Source organism: Pleurodeles waltl, chromosome 7 (genome assembly GCF_031143425.1).
Source record: "Pleurodeles waltl isolate 20211129_DDA chromosome 7, aPleWal1.hap1.20221129, whole genome shotgun sequence".
Lineage (NCBI taxonomy): Eukaryota > Metazoa > Chordata > Amphibia > Caudata > Salamandridae > Pleurodeles > Pleurodeles waltl.
Genome location: NC_090446.1, coordinates 1,190,673,442 through 1,190,694,266, shown reverse-complemented (window position 1 = coordinate 1,190,694,266; position 20,825 = coordinate 1,190,673,442). Strand labels below are relative to the sequence as shown.

The following is a 20,825-nucleotide window of genomic DNA, read 5'->3' as shown; positions in this document are numbered from 1 at the left end:
AACCGAAACTTGGTTAAGACTGGCTTTGGGAGTAGCTAAACGCAATATCGCAAGGGCATGGGGGGGTACAGCCATCCCACTAGTATTAGATTGGCAGGGTGACCTTGACTAGTGCCAGAAGGCAGAGGAGGTGATATATAGAGGCAAGGGCTGTCCTGGGAAGTGGGAGAAAATATGGGGAGCCTGTGCAACGGCTCGAGGAAGTGGACTTGGGGGAGGGCCTATGGGAGATAAGAGGGAGGGGATTGAAGGTGGTGGACGAACTCGACAGGAAAGGCCGTAAAAGTGCCATGTTGGTCCAGAGGACATGTTGAGTGGTAAGGTGCAATAAGTGAGAAACTCCTATGAACAAACCCACTATGCATTGGTGTACCCAACATTGCAAACCCTGTATTGCTTGGTTTTCTTGTTTGAAACAAAAACAATAAAAAGAAATTATTTAAAAAAAATATTAAGAAAAAGGATTCCTTAGACAGCATCTAGAAAGTTTTCTCCCTATCAGGACACTTTCTTCTCTCTGGGAATTGAATATTGTCCTTTCACGTCTTATGGGCCCTTGCTTTGAGCCTTCACAAAGCTTCCTGACAGCATCTTTCCTGGAAGACTTCTTCCTTGGTCGCCATGGCCCCTGCATGTAGGGTGAGCGAGATAAAGACTCATGAACCTTACATTTTTCATGGTAATATGGTAGTATTGAGATCTCACCCAGATTGCTCTCTCAGGTGGTGTTGGATTTTCATATTAATCAAATGATTACTTTACCAACATTTTCTCCCCGACAGAGGTCCCTCCACACACTTGACATGAGAATTTCAAAGACTTATGAAAGTCCATAGAGTTGTTTACCAACTATGGACCATTACAGACAGGAAGTGTCAAATCGAAGCACTCTTGTTCTAGGTGGATAGTCTTCCATCCTGCTGTGATATCAAAAAGCTCTACCTGGGAGACCAAAAGCCCATTCAACCAGAGTTAAGGTGGCTGCCATTGAAATCAGAAGCCACCCTCTCACCTCCCTGTTGGAAAAGATGAAATTCGATCTATGCTTATGTTTTACTTGCAGTAACAAAAAACACATTGGGCCCTAGTAACAGCACTTTAGCTGCAAAAAACAAAATTTTGATTAAAGTTTATTCAACAGATTTTATGAAAAACTATTTCAAGACACATAGCAGCTCAGTGAACATTGGTGCAAAATAAACATGCTTGGTGCTCTCTTAAGAGGTGATACACTCAAGTGATAAATTATTACCAATCAACTCTGGAGGAGGCCCTGGCTGTATTCTCTCAGACTGTTGCAGACGGGAGAGATGCAGAAAGGTGCTGACTGGACACGGCTGACTAACTAGAGAGAACGGTTTCGACAACATTGGCCTTGAGGTGCCACGCCTTGCTTAGGACGCCTAGCTTTTCGAGATATGTCCAAGCTTCCGTGATGTACATGCCCTTCAATGATGCCCTTCGATCACACCCATCTCTTCAGAGACAAGGCAGATTTGGCACTCAAACACTTCAAGGATTCTGGAGCTACATTTAGGTCCTTGGGCTTCGCAGGGGTCCCTTGTCCCCCCAATCTGCCTTTTGCTCCTTTCTTGGCTACTGAAGCGGGTCCAACTGCGCCGATACTCGGCCAGCCGTCATACCACGCATGTTGTCCAGCCTCTGTGTGTCCGAGGGCACAGGACCCACTGACTATGTGGATCAGGTGGCCAGTGGTCTGGTCAGTCCGCCTCCACCCCAATCCACCCCCCAAACCTCCAGCAGCCTCTAACCCCTCCTAGTCTGCCTCTCCATAACAAAGGGTGCCCAGTAGGCAGCGGGATTTGCCATCACCTGCCCCACGGTCAATCCACTACTTCTGGCATGTGGATTCTACAGAGCGTCTAAAGAGGCTACTCCCTCCCCTTTGAGACTACCCCTCCATGCCACCATGTTACGACAAAATTACAGAGGATCATTTATCGCTTCTCTGCAAGTAAGTTGCTGCTCTTTTGACCTAGGGAGCCATAGAGAGGGTTCCTGTGCCAGAAGTAGACTGTGGTGGCGATTTGAGTTACTTTCTGGTCCCCTAAAAGAATGGTTTTTGCCCTTTCCTAGACCTACGAGCCCTCAATCTCTCCTTCAAGAATGAGAAGATCAGAATGCTCACTTTCCTCAGGCTTGGTCTGCCCTGTACCCAGGAGACTGGATGGTAGCGTTGGTCTTTCAGGCTGCCTATTTTCACATCCCAACCTGCCAGCCTGCAGACGTTACTTGTGGTTCATGGTAGTCCATGAGCACTTTCAGTTCACTGTAGGCCCCTTTGGCCTTACCCGCGCCCCTCTGGTTTTCACCAAGATGATGGTGGTGGTTGCAGCTCATCTGCGGGTTTTAGGGGTATCACTCTTCCCCTATCTTGATGACTGGCTGTTGAAGGCAGGCTCTCCCTAGGCTGTTGTCTCCCAACTCTATTCTACTGTGAACCTCCTGCATTGGCTGGGGTTCACTATCAAAGTGCCAATGTCACACCTGACTCTCTCTCAGACACTCCTTTTCATTGGAGTGGTGAGTCCAGGATATTCAGGCTATTATACCAATGTTTCAGCCTCTCCTTGATTTTGGTAGGACTTACTCTGAGGCTGTACAGGATGGCCTCCTACATCCTGCTGGTGACACATGCCAGATGGTGTATGCGGGCTCTGCAGTGGGACCTGAAGTTCTAGTGGGTGCAGCATCAGGGGGATCTCTCTGAACTGCAACAGACATGCAGTGGTGGTTAACGATCCACGATTGGGCCAGAGACAGATCCCTCTCCCTTTCCCACCCATATCTCACAGTAGTGACAGATGTGTCACTCCTGGGATGGGGCAGCCATCTGGGAGAAATGGAGATCAGAGGAATCTGGTCTCTGGCGGAAGCACGTCTCCACATCAACATGCTTGGGCGCTGTGTGATCCAACTGGCATTGAAAGCCTTTCTTCTCTCTATCAAGGAAAAGATAGTGCAAGTCTACACGGACAACACAACCGCCACGTGGTACTGCAACAAGCAGAGCCAGGTGGCGTTGTGCACCCTTTGTCAAGAGGCTCTTCACGTCTGGACATGGCTTCACCTGAACCTGTCCACTCTCTGCCTTCCTGCGTGGAGAGTGAGCGGTGGCAGTTGAGCTTTGATCTTCCTCCCGAAGTCTGTAATGTCATCTTAGCATCCAGACATCCCTCCACCAAAACGGTATATGCCTGTCATTGAAAGAATTTTGTGGCATGGTGAACAGACAAGTCTGTTCATCCCCTTTCTACCCCTCTTTCTGAGGTTCTACTGTTCGCTATTTCACTTGCCCAGCAGGGCTCTGCTTTGGGCAATCTGTTTATCTGCTATTTCTGTTTTTTTGCAGTTGCCTGATCGCCCCTCGCCATTTTATGTAGGCCAATCTATCACCTTGCCTACTTTTTACACACCTCTAAGGAAGATGAGAGACGCCACCGCCTGGACCCAAAAAAAGTGTTGGCATTCAACCTTGATCGTGCAGAAGTCTCTTCGCAGTGTACATGGGTGCGAAGAAGGGTCAGGCCGTTTAGAAGCGGACCATCTCCCTATGGGTTGTACTCTGCATTAGGATCTGCTACACACTGCCAAAAAGCAACCCTCTGAGGGCTTGCACACTAATTTTACCAGAGCTAAAACTGCTACCACTGCGATAGCACGTGGTGTTCCGTCCTGGACATCTGTCGGGCATCAACGTGTGCATCCCTGCATATGCTTACCAAACACTTCTACCTGGACAATCAGATCTGTAGGGACAGCCTCTTTGCCCGTTCAGTCCAGCAGGACTTTCTCGTTTGAAATTGTTTCGCAGACCAACCTCCAGGGATGGTATTGCTTGGGTATCAATTCAAAGATAACGAATCTGCACCTAGAAGTCTCTATCAGATGGACAAGTTACTTACTTTTGGTAGCGTCTTATTTGGTAGAGACTATAGCTGCAGATTCTTTACCGACCCACCCATCCTTCCCTCTAAGAACAGATTTCTAGACCAGGACTTCCCTTTCAGGTCCCTAGTTTTGACACACCAGTGTTCAGTGTTCTCCATGGCTTGGCACTTCTGGCATTGAAAGTCATGATAAGAAATGGATATTGGTGTGCCCAGGTGGCGTCTGTATTGGAACTGCAACATCTTTTCCGGCGCTGGTGACCACAACGACTGACGCAGAGCTGATCGTCACCACCTACCAGTGCAGAGGGATACTGCTCACCCAAAAATCTCCAGAATCCAGTCTGATGCCTGGGAAGAATTCAAAGGTAATGAATCTGCAGCTAGATATAGGCCCTCATTACGACCTTGGTGTGCGGCTGAAGCCGCCCGCCAAGATCGGACCGCCCGGCGGCCGCCAATGCAGCCGCACTCCCGCCGTTACCATTAGGAGATCCCCGCCGGCCCAGTGGGGATCTCGGCCGCAACACAGGAGCCGGCTCCAAATGGAGCCGGTGGTGTTGCGGCCGTGCGACGGGTGCAGTTGCACCCATCGCGCTTTTCACTGTCTGCATAGCAGACAGTGAAAAGCTGCACGGGGCCCTGTCAGGGGGCCCCTCGACTCCTCATACCGCCAGCCTTTTCCTGGCGGTTCACACCGCCAGGAAAAGGCTGGCTGTAGGGGGACTCATAATCCCCTGGGCAGCGCTGCTAGCAGCGCTGCCCTGGTGGATTAAATCCACAGGGACCAACGTGGCGGTAAACCGCCAGTCCCGGCGGTGCGACCGTGGCGCTTCCTCCGTGGTCGTGATACCATGGGAAGCACCGCCAGCCTTGTCCTTCAGGTGTGATCGATAAGATTTCAGACTTTACAAATCTGGTTCATATTTAATTTTATATAATGTGCAGAAACGGAGTATGGTTTTCTTTTCTCAGCACACCACTTTTAAAGGGAAATGTAATAGTTTGTAAAGCAATGTATTTTCTTTCATTTGGATAAAAAACAAAAAAACATTGTATTAAGAATGATCTTGGAAAGAAAACAAGGAGCTGCAATTTAGGAGAACTATTGAGTCTGTTAAGTGGGTGCACATAAATAATTATGGCACTGCCTTCTGACGAGGTATGATATGTTATGACAATAAAAATAAATAAATCCGGACTCTCGGGTGTGGAATTTCATAAAATATCTGCTTGTCCATTAGACAGGTTACGTCATAAATCTACTTGTCCTGTAACAAAATCCACTTGTCCCTTTGGTGCTATGTAGTGTGGTGACAAACTTTGGCAGCAACCTCATTTTGTAAGAGCTCTGATAATAGCCTCTCTGATTATGCCAGGTCTCATACTATAGTGGGGCTTGAGTACTAGCCATTCCCTTATTTTGCCACCTTTCCGTAGATCTGCATACTGGGACTCAAGGTAGCAGTAAGCAATAGTTTCAGTGTTGGAGTACCCTCTTAAGTATATTGCGATCCTAATAACTTTGTAAGTTTTAGGGGTTTTCACCAGCTCTTCTCTAATCTTTTCCCATGTTGGAAAAGGTTGGAAATGTACTCCTTGACAAGTTTTAGGAAGTTGGCTCTGTATATACTATTTCAAAGTAAGAAATAGTGTGCACAGAGTCCAAGGGTTCCCCTTAGAGGTAAGATAGTGGCAAAAAGAGATAATTCCAATGCTCTATTTTGTGGTAGTGTGGTCGAGCAGTAGGCTTATCAGAGGGTAGTGTTAAGCATTTGTTGTACACACACAGGCAATACATGAGGAACACACACTCCAAGACAATTCCAGGCCAATAGGTTTTTATATAGAAAAATATATGTTCGATGGCATCTGTCGCTGTAGATACGCATGTTCTGCAATAGCTCGCCATCTGGTGTTGGGCCGGAGTGTTACAAGTTGTTTTTCTTCGAAGAAGTCTTTCGAGTCACGGGACCGAGTGACTCCTCCTTTTGTCTCCATTGCGCATGGGCGTCGACTCTATCCTCGATTGTTTTTCCCCGCAGAGGGTGAGGTAGGAGTTGAATTGTAGTAATAGTGCCCATGCAATGGAGTGACTAAGTATGCACCTATTTAAGGTTGAGATGATACATATATAATTAATTGAAGGTAACTTCCAAACTGCTACAGGCTCCCGGGGAGGCGGGTGGGCACATGCGAATCTACTGCGACTGATGCCACGAACAGATGTACACTGGGTAAGTGACATTTTCAGTTCGATGGCATCTGTCGCTGTAGATACGCATGTTCTGCATAGACTAGTAAGCAGTTATTTCCCCAAAAGCGGTGGATCAGCCTGTAGGAGTGGAAGTAGTCTGAAATAATGTTCTTAATACAGCTTGCCCTACTGTGGCTTGTTGTGCGGATAACACGTCTACACAGTAGTGCTTGGTGAATGTGTGAGGCGTAGACCATGTGGCTGCCTTACATATTTCATGCATTGGGATGTTTCCTAGAAAGGCCATGGTAGCACCTTTCTTTCTGGTTGAGTGTGCCCTTGGTGTAATGGGCAGCTGTCGTTTAGCTTTAAGGTAGCAGATTTGGATGCATTTAACTATCCATCTGGCTATACCTTGTTTTGAAATTGGGTTTCCTGCATGAGGTTTTTGAAATGCAATAAAGAGTTGTTTAGTCTTTCTGATGTTTTTTGTTCTGTCAATGTAATACATCAATGCTCTTTTGACATCTAATGTATGTAGTGCCCTTTCAGCTACGGTATCTGGCTGTGGAAAGAACACTGGAAGTTCCACTGTTTGATTTAGATGGAACGGTGAAATAACCTTTGGCAAAAATTTAGGATTGGTCCTTAGGACGACTTTATTTTTGTGTAGTTGTATAAAAGGTTCCTGTATTGTAAACGCCTGAATCTCGCTTACTCTTCTTAGGGAAGTAATGGCGATGAGAAATGCCACCTTCCAGGTTAGGAATTGTATTTCGCAGGAGTGCATGGGTTCAAAAGGTGGACCCATAAGTCTAGTTAGGACAACATTTAGGTTCCATGAAGGAACAGGTAGTGTTCTTGGTGGTATAATTCTCCTAAGGCCCTCCATGAATGCTTTAATGACTGGTATCTTATATAGGGAAGTTGAATAGGTAGTCTGCAGGTATGCAGATATTGCTGCAAGGTGTATTTTAATGGAAGAGAAAGCTAGGTTAGATTTTTGTAAGTGAAGCAAGTAACCCACTACATGTTCTGGAGTTGTGTGTAATGGTTGTATTTGATTAATATGGCAGTAGCAAACAAACCTCTTCCATTTACTTGCATAACAGTGCCTGGTGGATGGCCTTCTGGCTTGTTTTATGACTTCCATACATTCTTGGGTAAGTTGTAAGTGCCCGAATTCTAGGATTTCAGGAGCCAGATTGCTAGATTCAGCGATGCTGGATCTGGGTGTCTGATCTTTTGGTTGTGCTGTGTCAACAGATTTGGCCTGTTGGGCAATTTGATGCAGGGTACCACTGATAGGTCTAGCAGCGTTGTGTACCAGGGTCTTCGAAGAAAAACAACTTGTAACACTCCGGCCCAACACCAGATGGCGAGCTATTGCAGAACATGCGAATCTACTGCGACTGATGCCACGAACAGATGTACACTGGGTAAGTGACATTTTCATTTCTTAGTTTATTTTAAGAACCACAGGTTCAAGATTTACAAACAATACTTTAAATGAAAGGTATTTCACTCAGGTATCTTAGGAACTTTGAATCATCACAATAGCATGTACAGTTTTGGCAAAAATGGCAATAAGCTATTTTAAAAATGGACACTGCATAAATCAACAGTTCGTGGGAGAGGTAAGTATTTGTTAGGTTCACAGGTAAGTAAAGCACTTACAGGGTTCAAAGTTGGGTCCAAGGTAGCCCACCGTTGGGGTTTCAAGGCCACCCCAAAGTTACCGCACCGGCAGCTCAGGGCCGGTCAGGTGCAGGGGTCAAAGTGGTGCCCAAAACACATAGGCTTCAATGGAAATAGGGGTGCCCCGGTTCCAGTCTGCCAGCAGGTAAGTACCCGCGACTTCAGAGGGCAGACCAGGGGGGTTTTGTAGGGCACTGGGGGGGGACACAATGAGGCATGGAAAAAACACCCTCAGCGGCACAGGGGCGGCCGGGTGCAGAGTGCAAACAGGCGTCGGGTTTGCAATAGGATTCTTCAGCGATGCAGGCAGGCAAAGGAGGGGCTCTTTGGGGTAGCCACCACCTGGGCTAGGAAGAGGGCCACCTGGGGGATTGCTCCTGCACTGGAGTTCGGTTCCTTCAGGTCCTGGGGGCTGCGGGTGCAGTGTCTTTACCAGGTTTGGGATTCCTTGAAGCAGGCAGTCGTGGTCAGGGGGAGCCTCTGGATTCCCTCTGCAGGCGTCACTGTGGGAGCTCAGGGGGGTCAGCTCTGGCTACTCACGGGCTCGCAGTCGCCGGGGAGTCCTCCCTGTAGAGTTAGTTTTCCACAGGTCGAGCTGAGGGCGTCGGGTGCAGAGTGGAAAATCTCATGCTTCCGGCGGGAAACATGTGGTTTTTAAAAGTTGCTTCTTTGTTGCAAAGTTGCAGTTTCTGTGGAACAGGGCCGCTGTCCTCTGGAGTTCTTTGTCCTTTTAGATGCAGGGTAGTCCTCTGAGGCTTCAGAGGTCGCTGGAACCTGGGGGACGCGTCGCTGTTGCAGTTTTTCTCGTAGTGGGGAGACAGGCCGGTAGGGCTGGGGCCAAAGCAGTTGGTGTCTCCGTCTTCTCTGCAGGGCTTCAGGTCAGCAGTCCTTCTTCGTCTTTAGGTTGCAGGAATCTATCTTCCTAGGTTCTGTGGGCCCCTAAATACTCAATTTAGGGGTGTGTTTAGGTCTGGGAGGTTAGTAGCCAATGGCTACTAGCCCTGAGGGTGGCTACATCCTCTTTGTGCCTTCTCCCTGTGGGGACGGGGGGCACATCCCTAATCCTATTGGGGGAATCCTCCATCTGCAAGATGGAGGATTCTAAAAGTCAGTCACCTCAGCTCAGGACACCTTAGGGGTTGTCCTGACTGGCCAGTGACTCCTCCTTGTTTTTCTCATTATCTCCTCCGGCCTTGCCGCCAAAAGTGGGGGCAGTGGCCGGAGGGGCGGGCATCTCCACTAGCTGGGATGCCCTGTGGTGCTGTAACAAAGGGGGTGATCCTTTGATGCTCACCGCCAGGTGTTACAGTTCCTGCAGGGGGAGGTATGAAGCACCTTCACCCAGTACAGGCTTTGTTACTAACCACAGAGTGACAAAGCACTCTCCTCATGTGGCCAGCAACATGTCTGGTGTGTGGCAGGCTGGCAAAACTAGTCTAATGCGGAACTGGTGAGATGGAGGTCCCTCCCATTATATATTATGGGCTGTATAGAGTTCTTTAAGATGATGATCCTCCCTAGGTTTCTGTACATCTTTCAGAATATATGGTTTCCACTTCCGCATCCCTGGTTCCGCGCCTTGGACAAAACCATAACCTTGTTTCTCTGGCAGGGCACCAGACATCGACTAGTGCTGCACCATTGTCAGAGGCCAATACGATGGCAGGTTGGGACTGACTAAGCTGCACCTTTGCTACTTGGCGACTCAGCTCCTCATCCTCCATGACTAGTTTAATGGGGGGTGGTCGGACCCGGCATATCGACTTGAACTTACAATCCTTAGTTTTCCTCAAAAATTAGATCTACTCAATGGCTCCCTGAGCCCCAGTAATATGGCCCAAGGGCGCAAGATGGTTTTCCCAGCTTGGAGGGTGGCCCTGCGACACACTCGGTGGACAAATACTCTGACCCAACAGACTACCCTTTGGAGGGGTGCCTGGCTTAGTGACTCAGCAGCACTGAAAGGTTTTGACAAATAGGATCTGGAGGGGAGGGGAATGCACATGTGTTCCTTTCAGGACCTACAAACTACTTATCAGCTTTCCCACACTCAATTTTACGAATATCTCCAACTCCTCCATGCCCTGCATGCACACATATCAGGCACTGACCCCCTACCAGAGTATATCCTACTGGAGGCAAAACTGCTTACGGGGACGTTGGGGAAAGGGGGAGTGTCCCAACTATACAAAATGTTAATTAACAATGCCCTAGGAGATTTGAATCATATCCGAAACAGGTGGGATCGATGGCTAGGACTGCTTGAGGAGGATGATTGGCGTGACGCCTTAGTGGCGCCGAGAGTTCCTCCTGACTAAAAATAATATAAACATACTACCTGTATGGGACCTATCTTTCCCTTGCTACATTGCACCGGTAGCATTCCTCCCCGAGCCTAACTGCCCCAGGTGCGCAGCTGCTCCTGCGGACTTCTACCATATGAAATTGATGTGCCCTCCCCTTCAACACTATTGGACTAAAGTACTCAATGAGTTCACCAAGGCTGGGTTGGGAGGTCCTGCTATCCCCCAGGGTGGTGTTGCTGAGTGTGATGGAGGATTTGGGAGGTGCGAGAGCGGACCTCATCTTCTTAGGAGCTGCATTAATAGTGGCCAAGAGAGACCTTGCAGCCAGCTGGAAGGGGCTATGCTGCTGACCCTATCAAGAAGGCAGAGGGGTAGACTGATGTGCATGGCAGGAGAAGCCGGTTTATGAAGCGCAGGGCTGCCCCCGCACACATGCCAGAGTATGGGGGAAATGGTTGGGACAAATGTCCTGACAGATTGGGGTAATGCCCTACTGCCTGACGTTGCTTTCCTATTTGTGTATTGTATACATTTGGTTGAACATTAGTGTGGATTGCCTGCATGCTGGTGATGATGTAATGACCCCCTGTGTCATGATGTGCCCTCTACCTTTTTGTTCTAAACTTTATAAAATTCAATAAAAGTTGTTCATCAAAAATCCAGGACAAATTAGTGCAGTTTACATTTTTTTTGTCAAATGTTGTATTTGTGTCCAGACTTGGTAGAGATCTGTCTCAGCTGACTCAAAGTTAAAATTGCTGCCAAAAGTGTTTCTATTAAGTATGGTTTCAAGTTGAGTAGAAATTGGTCTAGTTATGACATTTCAGCTGTGTATTTTAAATATATATATTTTTAAAATGTGTAGTATTTCTTGTGCACATAGCCAGAAAAAAATGCATGGAGTTGCAACAGTATTCTAATCTTAGGAATGCCTCCAGCTGAATTAAGGGAAGTCCAGGTTCTGTTCGTCAGCAAGTATAGGCAAATGGCTTTATACACAAGTCCTGTCATCTTGATAACAGCAGCTGCAGAAGCTGAATATTGCAGAAGATTATATTTCCAGTGCAATCTGGCTTGCATTTGCGAGAGTTAGAGCTGTTGGCGTTGTAAATGACAAAGGGCCTGATTACAACTTTGGAGGACGGTGTTAATCCGTCCCAAATGTGACGGATATCCTGCCCACCGTATTATGAGTTCCATAGGATATAATGGACTCGTAATTCGGTAGGTGGTATATCCGTCACATTTGGGATGGATTAACACCGTCCTCCAAAGTTGTAATCAGACCCAAAGTCTTTTACCCATGTTTTGGTTTGGAGTGGACTTATGTAGGTTGGATTGGAATTGTTAGTTGTGGAATTGTATGTGGTGGAACAGTATAGTATGGAGTAGATTTGTGGAGTAGAATTATGTGGCAGGATGTGCAGTGGAATAGCAACTATGTGGTATTTGTACTGGAATTATGTAGAGTGTGATTTTGTGTCATGGAGTGCAATGTGGATAGGTATTTGTGGAGTGGTATGTAGTGGTGTTTAATTATGTGGTGTGCTGTTGAATTTTGTGGCATGATGTGGAATTTCGGTAGTGTGGATTGGATGTATGTGGTGTGTTGGGTAATTGTGTTGAGCATGGACTAACACTGTAAACTTTCCAGTGCGGTCTTTTTCAAATAAAATGACTTAAAGGCAGTAGTTTCTAGAAAGACTCTAAACTTCTTTGAGACAATTACTCCTTAACCATCAAGCCTGAGCTCCTCCATATATGTGTAAAAGGCAAGAGAGTTTGCTGTTGATATCTCCCCTTTGAAAATTTAACAAATGTGAAATTGAGAATAATTGAAGTAAAATCACACAAGAAATTGGCAAAGCTCACTTATTTAATTTTATTCCGCTATGATTACATTGCTCAGCATGCACAAGTGAAGGTGTAAATTACTGTGCAGTGTTCATTTGTGTGCAACACACAAAGAAAATAAAAATAAGTAGAAAGATTGTGCACGTATTTGGAAACGGGAGTGCACATTCAGTAGACTTGACATCGTCAACCTGTCCTAACTTGATGGCTAACGCAAATTGCCTTCTGGATCATTAAGTCAAGCCTGTACAAAAGGAGGAGTTAAAGTACAAACCACTGAATACAGTGCTCTTTGTCTGAAGCCCCAACTCACAAAAGTGGCAATTTAACACCTAGGGCCACTTTGCATCTATGTGCATAATACCACAAAATAGTTCCAGCTGGCAAAGTAGGAAGCTGTTCTGCACTTTCTTGACAAAAGGTGTATAATGGTTTCACAATCAAAGTTTAAGCAGGCTTGATTGTCCGTGACATTTTAACTGAATAATAATAACTTGCGTATGCTACAGTTCATTGGCCTTTCTAAGCACTACAAATAACCGCTTTTACAATAATGAAGCTTGGTGTTGCAGGGCTGTTTGTCATGCAAATGCACAATACACCAGGGCTGCTCTAATCTGACCAGTGCCAATGAGGCCTAAACAGAATAAAATATGCCACAGGGCTATTGGTAATCAAGTTAGCACAATGCTGCAACATGGTCTGTCAAGGCACTGTAGGGAGCTGTTGGAAGAGGAAGCACCGTTTCAGAGATGTTAATTATGATTGCCGGTTTTTGCATGGCTGAATATTAGTGTCCATCCAACTCCCCACTGTGGTGTCTGTTACTCGCTGCATAGTATACATAGTTTGCAGTGAATGGTTGATTCATGATGTCAAAATCGCATCTTTTGATTTACAGGGAAACTTTAAATGGGCCCCTAATAATCACTGTAGTAGGCTGTTACACCTGCACATGCGCATGAATAATCACATTCCTAAACCCTTGCCTGATGGAAGCTCCTCTGCTAGTTTCAGTGAGCTACAAGATAGCATTTACATCCCGGTTTACATAAAAGTGAAAACAGACCACTCTCGCTTCCACAAACATGCGCTGGGCTGGCCTGAAAGAAAGGAAAACAGATGTTCGAGGAGCCACAGGGAGATGAGGACAGCTCCGGGATGAATCAAAAGAATGGTAGGGACATGGGAGGAGGAGGAGGGAGGGAAGAATGCTGCAGTAAAATTAAAGCTGCCAGAGCCTGAAGTACCCACAGTGTAATAGGAGCAACAAAGAAATAATAAAGTAGTCCGTCAAAGCAAAAGATGAAGAACCAAAGTGGATTTATACATTAGGTAGTAGTCCCTGCTCCGAAATAGAAAAAGGAAGGACAAAGAGGCAGGACTGACCACTAGCAAGGATTTTTAAAGCACACTGAAACAAACAAACGAACTTGTGTTAAGCCCACAAGAAGTATACAAGAGGTTGTACATTTGTACTCAACCTAAAAAGAAAATTCCGACTTGGGGGTGGGGTTATACCAGTTAGTATTGAACACCCGCCTCCCAGTGGTATGTTATACAGCTTTACTGTGGTAAGCCAGTTTTTGTATGGACTGCCAAGAGTCCTGACATGTTCAAAGGGTTGCCTGTGCCAGTTGTTATCAATTTTCGGCTAACTGAAGGTGATCCCTTCAGTTGCAAAGATTGAGAATTTAATCTTTAAAATATTTTTCTATACAGGATTTGGAGGAGCAGCTTGATGAAGAGGAGGCTGCTCGCCAGAAGCTACAACTTGAAAAGGTAACTGCGGAAGGCAAGATCAAGAAGATGGAGGAAGACATCTTGCTTCTAGAGGACCAGAATTCTAAATTTTTGAAGGTATGTAATAGAATAACATGCGTACCTACCGTAAGGATTTTAGAAAATAACTTGGAAAAAAATAATTATGTAACCTGGCATATGATTTTGTTTACCCAGATGTTGAAACCAAAAACTTAAGCCAGCTTTGAAATAAGGTGTTCTAAAGGGTGCAATGATTAGATGTGCACTAGTCTGCACTGGAATTTTGTTCCACACTTTTCAGTTTTGAAATTAATAATTTGTTTTATTAGGAAAAGAAGCTAATGGAAGATCGCATTTCAGAATGTGCCTCCCAGCTGGCTGAGGAGGAGGAAAAGGCAAAAAATCTGGCAAAAGTAAAAAACAAGCAAGAAATGATGATTGCAGACTTGGAAGGTGAGGGACTTATTGGATGCAGTCTTCTGTATTTTACTGACACGATAAATAATTTCAGTTGTGTTCTGTTGTTTTCATGTGCTGCTGACATTAATCAATCTGATGTATAAGAAATGAATTACAACTGGGACAACAATTCGTTTTTGCTCCAGACTCTACAGTGGGTGCAGTTGTCTGGCATTGTCCTTTGTTTTGAAATTTCGGTCGTTTTTCTTGTAATAGTCTTACTCTGTGTACAAGAAAGAATAACAATGATTGTACTAGAAGACTTAGGGGGTCATTACAACCCTGGCGGTCCAAGACCGCCAGGGCTGTTCTGACGGAAGCACCGCCAACAGGCTGGTGGTGCTTCCCATGGTATCACGACTGCGGCGCTTCGGGACTGGCGGTTTACCGCCACGTTGGCCCCGGCAGATTTAATCTGCAGGGGATTACGAGTCCCCCTACCACCAGTCTTTTCCTGGCGGTACGGGGAGTCGCGGGGCCCCCTGACAGGCAAGTACATCAGTAAATAAGTATTTCACAAATGTATCAATATTACTTTGATTGGAATCCTGTTAATAAACCCACACTGCTGGCATTGTTGGATTTATTGCAAAATGCTCTCAGAGGGCACCTTAGAAGTGCTGCTTGAAAACCTCCCAACCCTGTGGGGGCCCTGACTATTTGTAGCCAGTCTGCCACAAACATACATGTTTCCAGACCTATGGGGTGAGAGCCCTTGCTCTCTCTGACCAAACTCAGAGTCCCATCCTGGATATAGGTGTCACACCTCCACCGCAAAGGAAGGCACAGTACAAGCACATTTTTATCAGTGCCCATCATCCTAAAGATGGTAGCATTTAACCAACCAGGGCTAAGACTCTGCCACACACGCCCCCTAATAGTGGGTGTAGACACCCCAGGTAAGGTATCCATTGGTTCCTACCTGTTCCTCCCCTGTAACACCCCTAAAGCTAGAATTTAGGTGGCACACCCAGACCCTGAAACTAGATTCCTGCCAACCTAAGAAGAGACGAACACTACAGCATTACACCAGCAGAGAAGACTGCAGACACCAACTGACTTGGCCCCAGCCGTACCGCCCTGTCTGTAGCCCTTGACAATTCTGCATCTAAAGGCGACCCGTGCTGCACCCCAGCAACCTCCAAAGCCCTGGGGTGAGGACTGCCTACCTTTGACAAAGACCAAAATCTCCTGTGGACAACGGACCTGTCCAGAAGAAACCAACTTAAAAGAACTAAGAACTGTGCTCTGAGGAACCCCAAAGCCTAAGTCTGCTCGACCACACTACCACAAATAGAGCACTTTGAGTTTATATTGAGCCTTGTTCACTGCTGTGGAAATCTCTGGATTCTATGTGATATACCACTAAGTGGTTATATTGTGCAAAAAGAGTCAGCTTTCTACACTCAGGGAGTTAAGGTATGTACTGGGCAGTGATCAGAACCACACCAACAGGTCACACCAAGCGGCACTGGGGTGGACGGGTGCAGAGGTGTAGTAAGATGGTGGGTGCCCAATAGTTCCCTGTGGGAGTTACGTCCTCGTGAAGACAGGCTGCAGGCTCTGGCTAAAAGGCCAGTCAGGGATAACAAACAGGTAGGTAGTCGACTTGGGGTGCTCTGGGACGTAGGTTCACCATTCGTCCTCTTCTCCTGTGCCCAGGGGAGACAGATGCAGGGGCGTCCTTAGGTGTTGGGTTTTCACAGCCAGAAGCACTCACGGTCAGGAAGTCCTGTAGGTTGAGGCTGCAGGCGTCGTGTGGGGGTCTGACTGAGGTGGTCTCGAGCTCCTAGAAGCCGGGAAACGTCGTTGGCACCGATGACCCACCTCAACTGGGGTCAGGGGTCACGGGTGCAATGGTTGCTGTAGCTGCAGGTGTCTCGGTGGAGTCCAAGAGGGATGAGACCACACTGAACTCTGTCTCTGGGCAGCTGGGGACCTGCTTTGGCAACATCGGTGAGCTTCACCTTGGGTCGTGCAAGTCGTGTGCAGTGGTCCCTTCTGGTGTCAGTTTCCAGGATTACAGCAGCTGCCGAGACTTTTTCTTTAAGTTTCTTGCTGCAGGGCAAGTCTGGTGCCCATGGGAAACTCTAGTATTCATTGAAGGCTGGATGAGGTTTTTTTTTGTGTGCAGGATTCTTCTAAGGTCAGCAGGCAGGCCAGAGGTGCTGGGTCCAGCTCAGTTGTGTTTTTTGTTTTTTTTCTCTTCTGCAGGTGCAACTCTTCTTTGTCTGGGTCTTCTTAGGTTGTCAAAATCTTTTTGGATACTTAGTTGCTGAGCAGATCCACTGCTCGCAGGAGTCTGAGTCTTTTTAGAAGGCAGACAGGCTTCCTGAGTTTCTTGAAGCTGCAGCTGCAGGACAAGTCTATTTGTGCAGAGTTCAGTGAGGTTAGCTGGCTGGCCGGAAGGTCAGCTGCTTCTTCTTTGTCCTTCTTCGTAGGTAGTCAGTATCGGATTTCTTGGGTTCAGGGTGCCACCTAAATACTCAATTAAAGGGCTGTACTGGGAGTGCCAAGCGGTAGTCAATGGGCTGACCACTTTGAGGGTAACTACACACTTCTTATGACCACTTCCGCTGGGAACTGGGCATAACCCTCACCCTAGTGGCCCAATTCCTTCCAAACAAGATTGAGGAACTTAAAAAGTAGTGTCCACTTCATGCAGTCCCACCCCTAAGGTCAACAAGCTGAAGTGGGCACTCCTCCTAATTTAGCTATTTTTCCTGCCTGTGCTGCTACCAAAAGTGGCATCAGGACAGGAGGGTTGGTAATCTCCGCCATCTGACGAGACCGCGGTCGCATTACAAAAGGTGGCAAGGCCTTTGAAGCCCCCGCCCTGCTTGGGAGAGGAAGTCTCACCTCTTCGCAAAGCAGACCTTTGTTCTTGGCCTCTGAGAGCACTGGCTCTCACCTCAGGGGGGCTGCACTGGTTTGGACCAGTCAGTGAACACACTAGTAGATGGGAGGTTTTCGGGGGGGGGGGGGGCACCTAAAGGTGCCCTCTGGGTGCATTTTTTAATAAATCCATAACTGAGGTCAGTGAGGGTTTATTATTCTTGAGATTTTTGATACCAAACATCCTAAGATTCCGAGAAGCCATCATGAAGCTGGGGAACTCGTAGTGAACTCCCAGTGTAGGAAGCTGGCCTGGTGTGTGGTGAGCATCTATGGTGTTATCACCTTATAACAGGTCCAGGTATCCCCTATTAGTGAGGTGTACTTAGTGTCTAGGAAGCCAGGCCATCTAGAGGTAGCTGTGGATAAGCACCCAAGATTTATCCAGAAGGCATGCACGTGAAAGAACCACACAGTGTTACCAAAATAAAGGTACCTTATTATAGTAACACAAATACCAAAATACTATATAGGCAATACCCTAACTGGAGGTAAGTAAACACACTATTATATGTACATTAGCAGTCAGGAATTAGCATAGAAATCAATAGAAAACCGTGAAATAACAGAAAATAGAGGCCCCAGGGGTAGACCAAACCAAATACTAAGTAAATGGAATGCGAAAGGCAAACCCCCACCCACGTAAGTGGAATCTGTAGAGGGGAGCTGGAGGAACTAGGAACTGCAAAAGATAAATACCACAGTGTCCCCCAACTACCAGAAAAGAAGAGGTTAGTACCTGTTTTTTCCCAACCCCACAGGTAAACTTTGTAAAACGACTGTACAAGACCCAAGCAAGACTGAAAAAAACAGAAGGTGGATCCGGACAGAAGAGGACCTGCAAATGAAGGGGACCAAGTCCAGTTCCATTTGGATTGTCCAGTTGGGGCAGGAGCCACTAGCCATCCTCCTGAAGATGCAGGACCAGGTCGACAGTGAAGACCAGGAGTTGGCTATGCAGCACAGGAGCAAGAGAAGAGTTCCAGGAGTGATGCTGTCAATGTCCCACGTCGGAAGAAGAGTTGCAGTCCATCGGTGGTGTGGAAAAACATTAACAAGCCTTGGCAAAGGAAAGAGCTGCAGAAGAAGAAGAGCTGCTGGGGCACCAAAGGGGGAGAGTCCCAGGCGACCCTCATCAGTGAGGAGAGCCTGAAGTCAAGGATGCAGCCCCCAAAGGCAACTCACAGGCAGCAGGCACAGGAGGCGCAGTGAGACCCACTCAGCACATCTGGAGAGGAGTCCAGCGGCGCTGGAGCAGCGGGCAGGAGACTGTGCTTTGCAGGGAAGTGTGCTGGAGGCCGGGGCTACAAGGAGCCTGAAGATCCCTTGAAACAGGAGCCAACAAGCCTTGGCAGCTGCAAGAGTTACGATGCACAGGGGTACTGACCTACAAGGAGAGGCAAAGACTCACCTCCTCCCAAGTTGGACAGCTGGTAGAGGGGACCACTCCAGGCCACCAACTGTGCTGCAGGATCCACGCAGAGTTGCATTAGAGAGGATCCATGCGGCCAGTCATCAATGCAGTTGGTGCCTGCGGATGCAGGGGAGTGACTCCTTCACTCCAAGGGAGATTCCTTCTTGCTTCTTGGTACAGACTGAAGACTTGCCGCCCTCAGACGATGCACAGCTGGGGAAATGTTGCGGTTGCTGGTAGGAGCCGGGAAAACAATGTTGCATTGCGAAGTCGTCGCTGGAGCTGCAGATTGTGGCTTCCTGTGAGGTCCAGTTGCAGTTCCAGTGGCCAGAAGTCGAAGTAAATGTTGCAGAGTCCTCCTGGAATCTTGCACATCATAGCTGAAGACCCACCCAAGAGGGAGACCCTAAATAGCCCTTAGAGGGGGATTGGTAATCTAGCAGGGTGACCAACTATCAGGGAGGGGGCTGTGACGTCACCTGCCTGACCTGACCACTAAAATGCTCTCAGAAGCCTCTGCCCACCTTGGATTCAAGATGGCAGAACCAAGTGGCCACTTGGAGGAGCTCTGGGCACCACCCATGGGGTGGTGATGGACAGAGGAGTGGTAACTCCCCTTTCCATTGTCCAGTTTAGCGCCAGAGCAGGGACTGGGGTTGCCCTCATACACAGGTACTTGCACCCTGCCCTCTGGACTAGGAGGGCCTGTCATAGGGGTGACTTATAGTGACCCGGTGCAGTGACCTATAGTGAAAAGGGTGCATGCACCTTTTCACGCAAGCTGCAATGGCAGGCCTGCAGATACATTTTACATGGGCTCCCATGGGTGGCATAATACATGCTGCAGCCCATGGGGAACCCCTGGTGTTCCAACGCCCTGGGTACCATATACTAGGGACTTATAAGGGGACACCAGTATGCCAATTGTGGTGATGTGAAATCCCAAGCAACAAAATTTAGAGGGAGAGAGCACAGACACTGGGGTCCCGGTTAGCAAGATCCCAGTGAACACAGTCAAAACACACTGATCGCAGGCAAAAAGTGGGGGGGTAACTATACCAAAAAGAAGGTACTTTCCTAGATCCAGAACAGGCATTTAAAATGTCTTCCCTGTACACTTACTATGTCTGAGAATCAACAACGACATAGCAGGGGCATATCTGCTCATGCATGGAGATGCCCTCATATGTAATATAATGCACCCTGCCTTAGGGCTGTAAGGCCTGCTAGAGGGGTGACTTACATTAATATATGTATGTATATGCATGCAGTGTTAAGGCTGTGTGCCATGTTGTGTTTATTTTAGAAGCACCTTGCCACGCAGCTGCACTGGCAGTCTGCATAAGGTTGATGCTGGATCTGAGTGGCATGAGTTGTACTGCAGCTCTTAGGGACCATATTCAGTACCCATGCCCTATTTACCAGGGGTGCCATTTACTAGGGACTTGCAGGGGGGGGTGAATGGCCTGGTCACTTGGGGATCAAGTGACCAGGTGTCTTGTTTTAGTAGGGAAGGAAAACTGGCATTGGGGACCTTGTTATTAGGAACCCAGTGCACTTCAGTCAAAATTGTATCAAACCCAGGCAAAATGTGGGGGTGGGCGGGGTGTGGGGGGGTACTTCAACCAGAACCCAGCTCCCCACAGTGTCTCAGGTATTGCCTCTGTGAGTAAAACAAATGCTTAGCAGTACCCACTGATAAGCCTAACTGCCCACCCACACTACCACAAAATAGAGTATTAGTCCTACCTACTTTTCCCTTTGCAAACCAATTGGGGATCCACTGGACTCAGCACGGTGTACTTCTTTGTAGTGCACCGTGTAGAGAGCCAACTTCCTACAACCATGCTCAAGCACTCCAGCAAATAATCATTCTATGGTGGGGGACCAGTTTTGCCAAATGCATTTAGGAACAAAGCACTCCTTGTGGTATCTGAAGTGAACAACAGACATTTGTAAACTCTGCTTACTTTGAAAGATTTGTTATGAGCAGCATTATACTCAAATCTCAAACAGTCTGGACTCCTCAAAATTATCTAAAAACCTTGCATCACCTACCTACATTTCATTTAGTTGCGCCGGTAGACACTTTTGTGCCATCAACTCTGTATCTTTCATGTTTTAGAACGTTTAAAGAAAGAAGAAAAAACTCGCCAAGAACTTGAGAAATCTAAAAGGAAACTAGATGGAGAAACGTCTGATCTGCAGGACCAAATAGCTGAGTTACAAGCCCAGATCGAAGAACTGAAAATTCAGCTGGCCAAGAAGGAAGAGGAGCTTCAAGCTGCCCTTGCAAGGTGTGATGTTATTAAAAATACACTTGCTGA

At 47.2% G+C, this 20,825-nt stretch overlaps 1 protein-coding gene across 4 annotated transcripts in view; it reads left to right on the top strand.

Moving 5' to 3' along the window:
* Positions 1–20,825, top strand: part of MYH10 (myosin heavy chain 10) — a 955,741-nt gene that overhangs the window by 649,849 nt on the left and 285,067 nt on the right. For all 4 annotated transcript variants that reach the window (XM_069200300.1, XM_069200299.1, XM_069200302.1 and 1 more), the window contains exons 25-27: positions 13,689–13,826; positions 14,060–14,183; positions 20,624–20,795. In XM_069200300.1, coding sequence (XP_069056401.1) covers positions 13,689–13,826; positions 14,060–14,183; positions 20,624–20,795 — 434 coding nt within the window. The remainder of the gene's footprint in view (positions 1–13,688; positions 13,827–14,059; positions 14,184–20,623; positions 20,796–20,825) is intronic.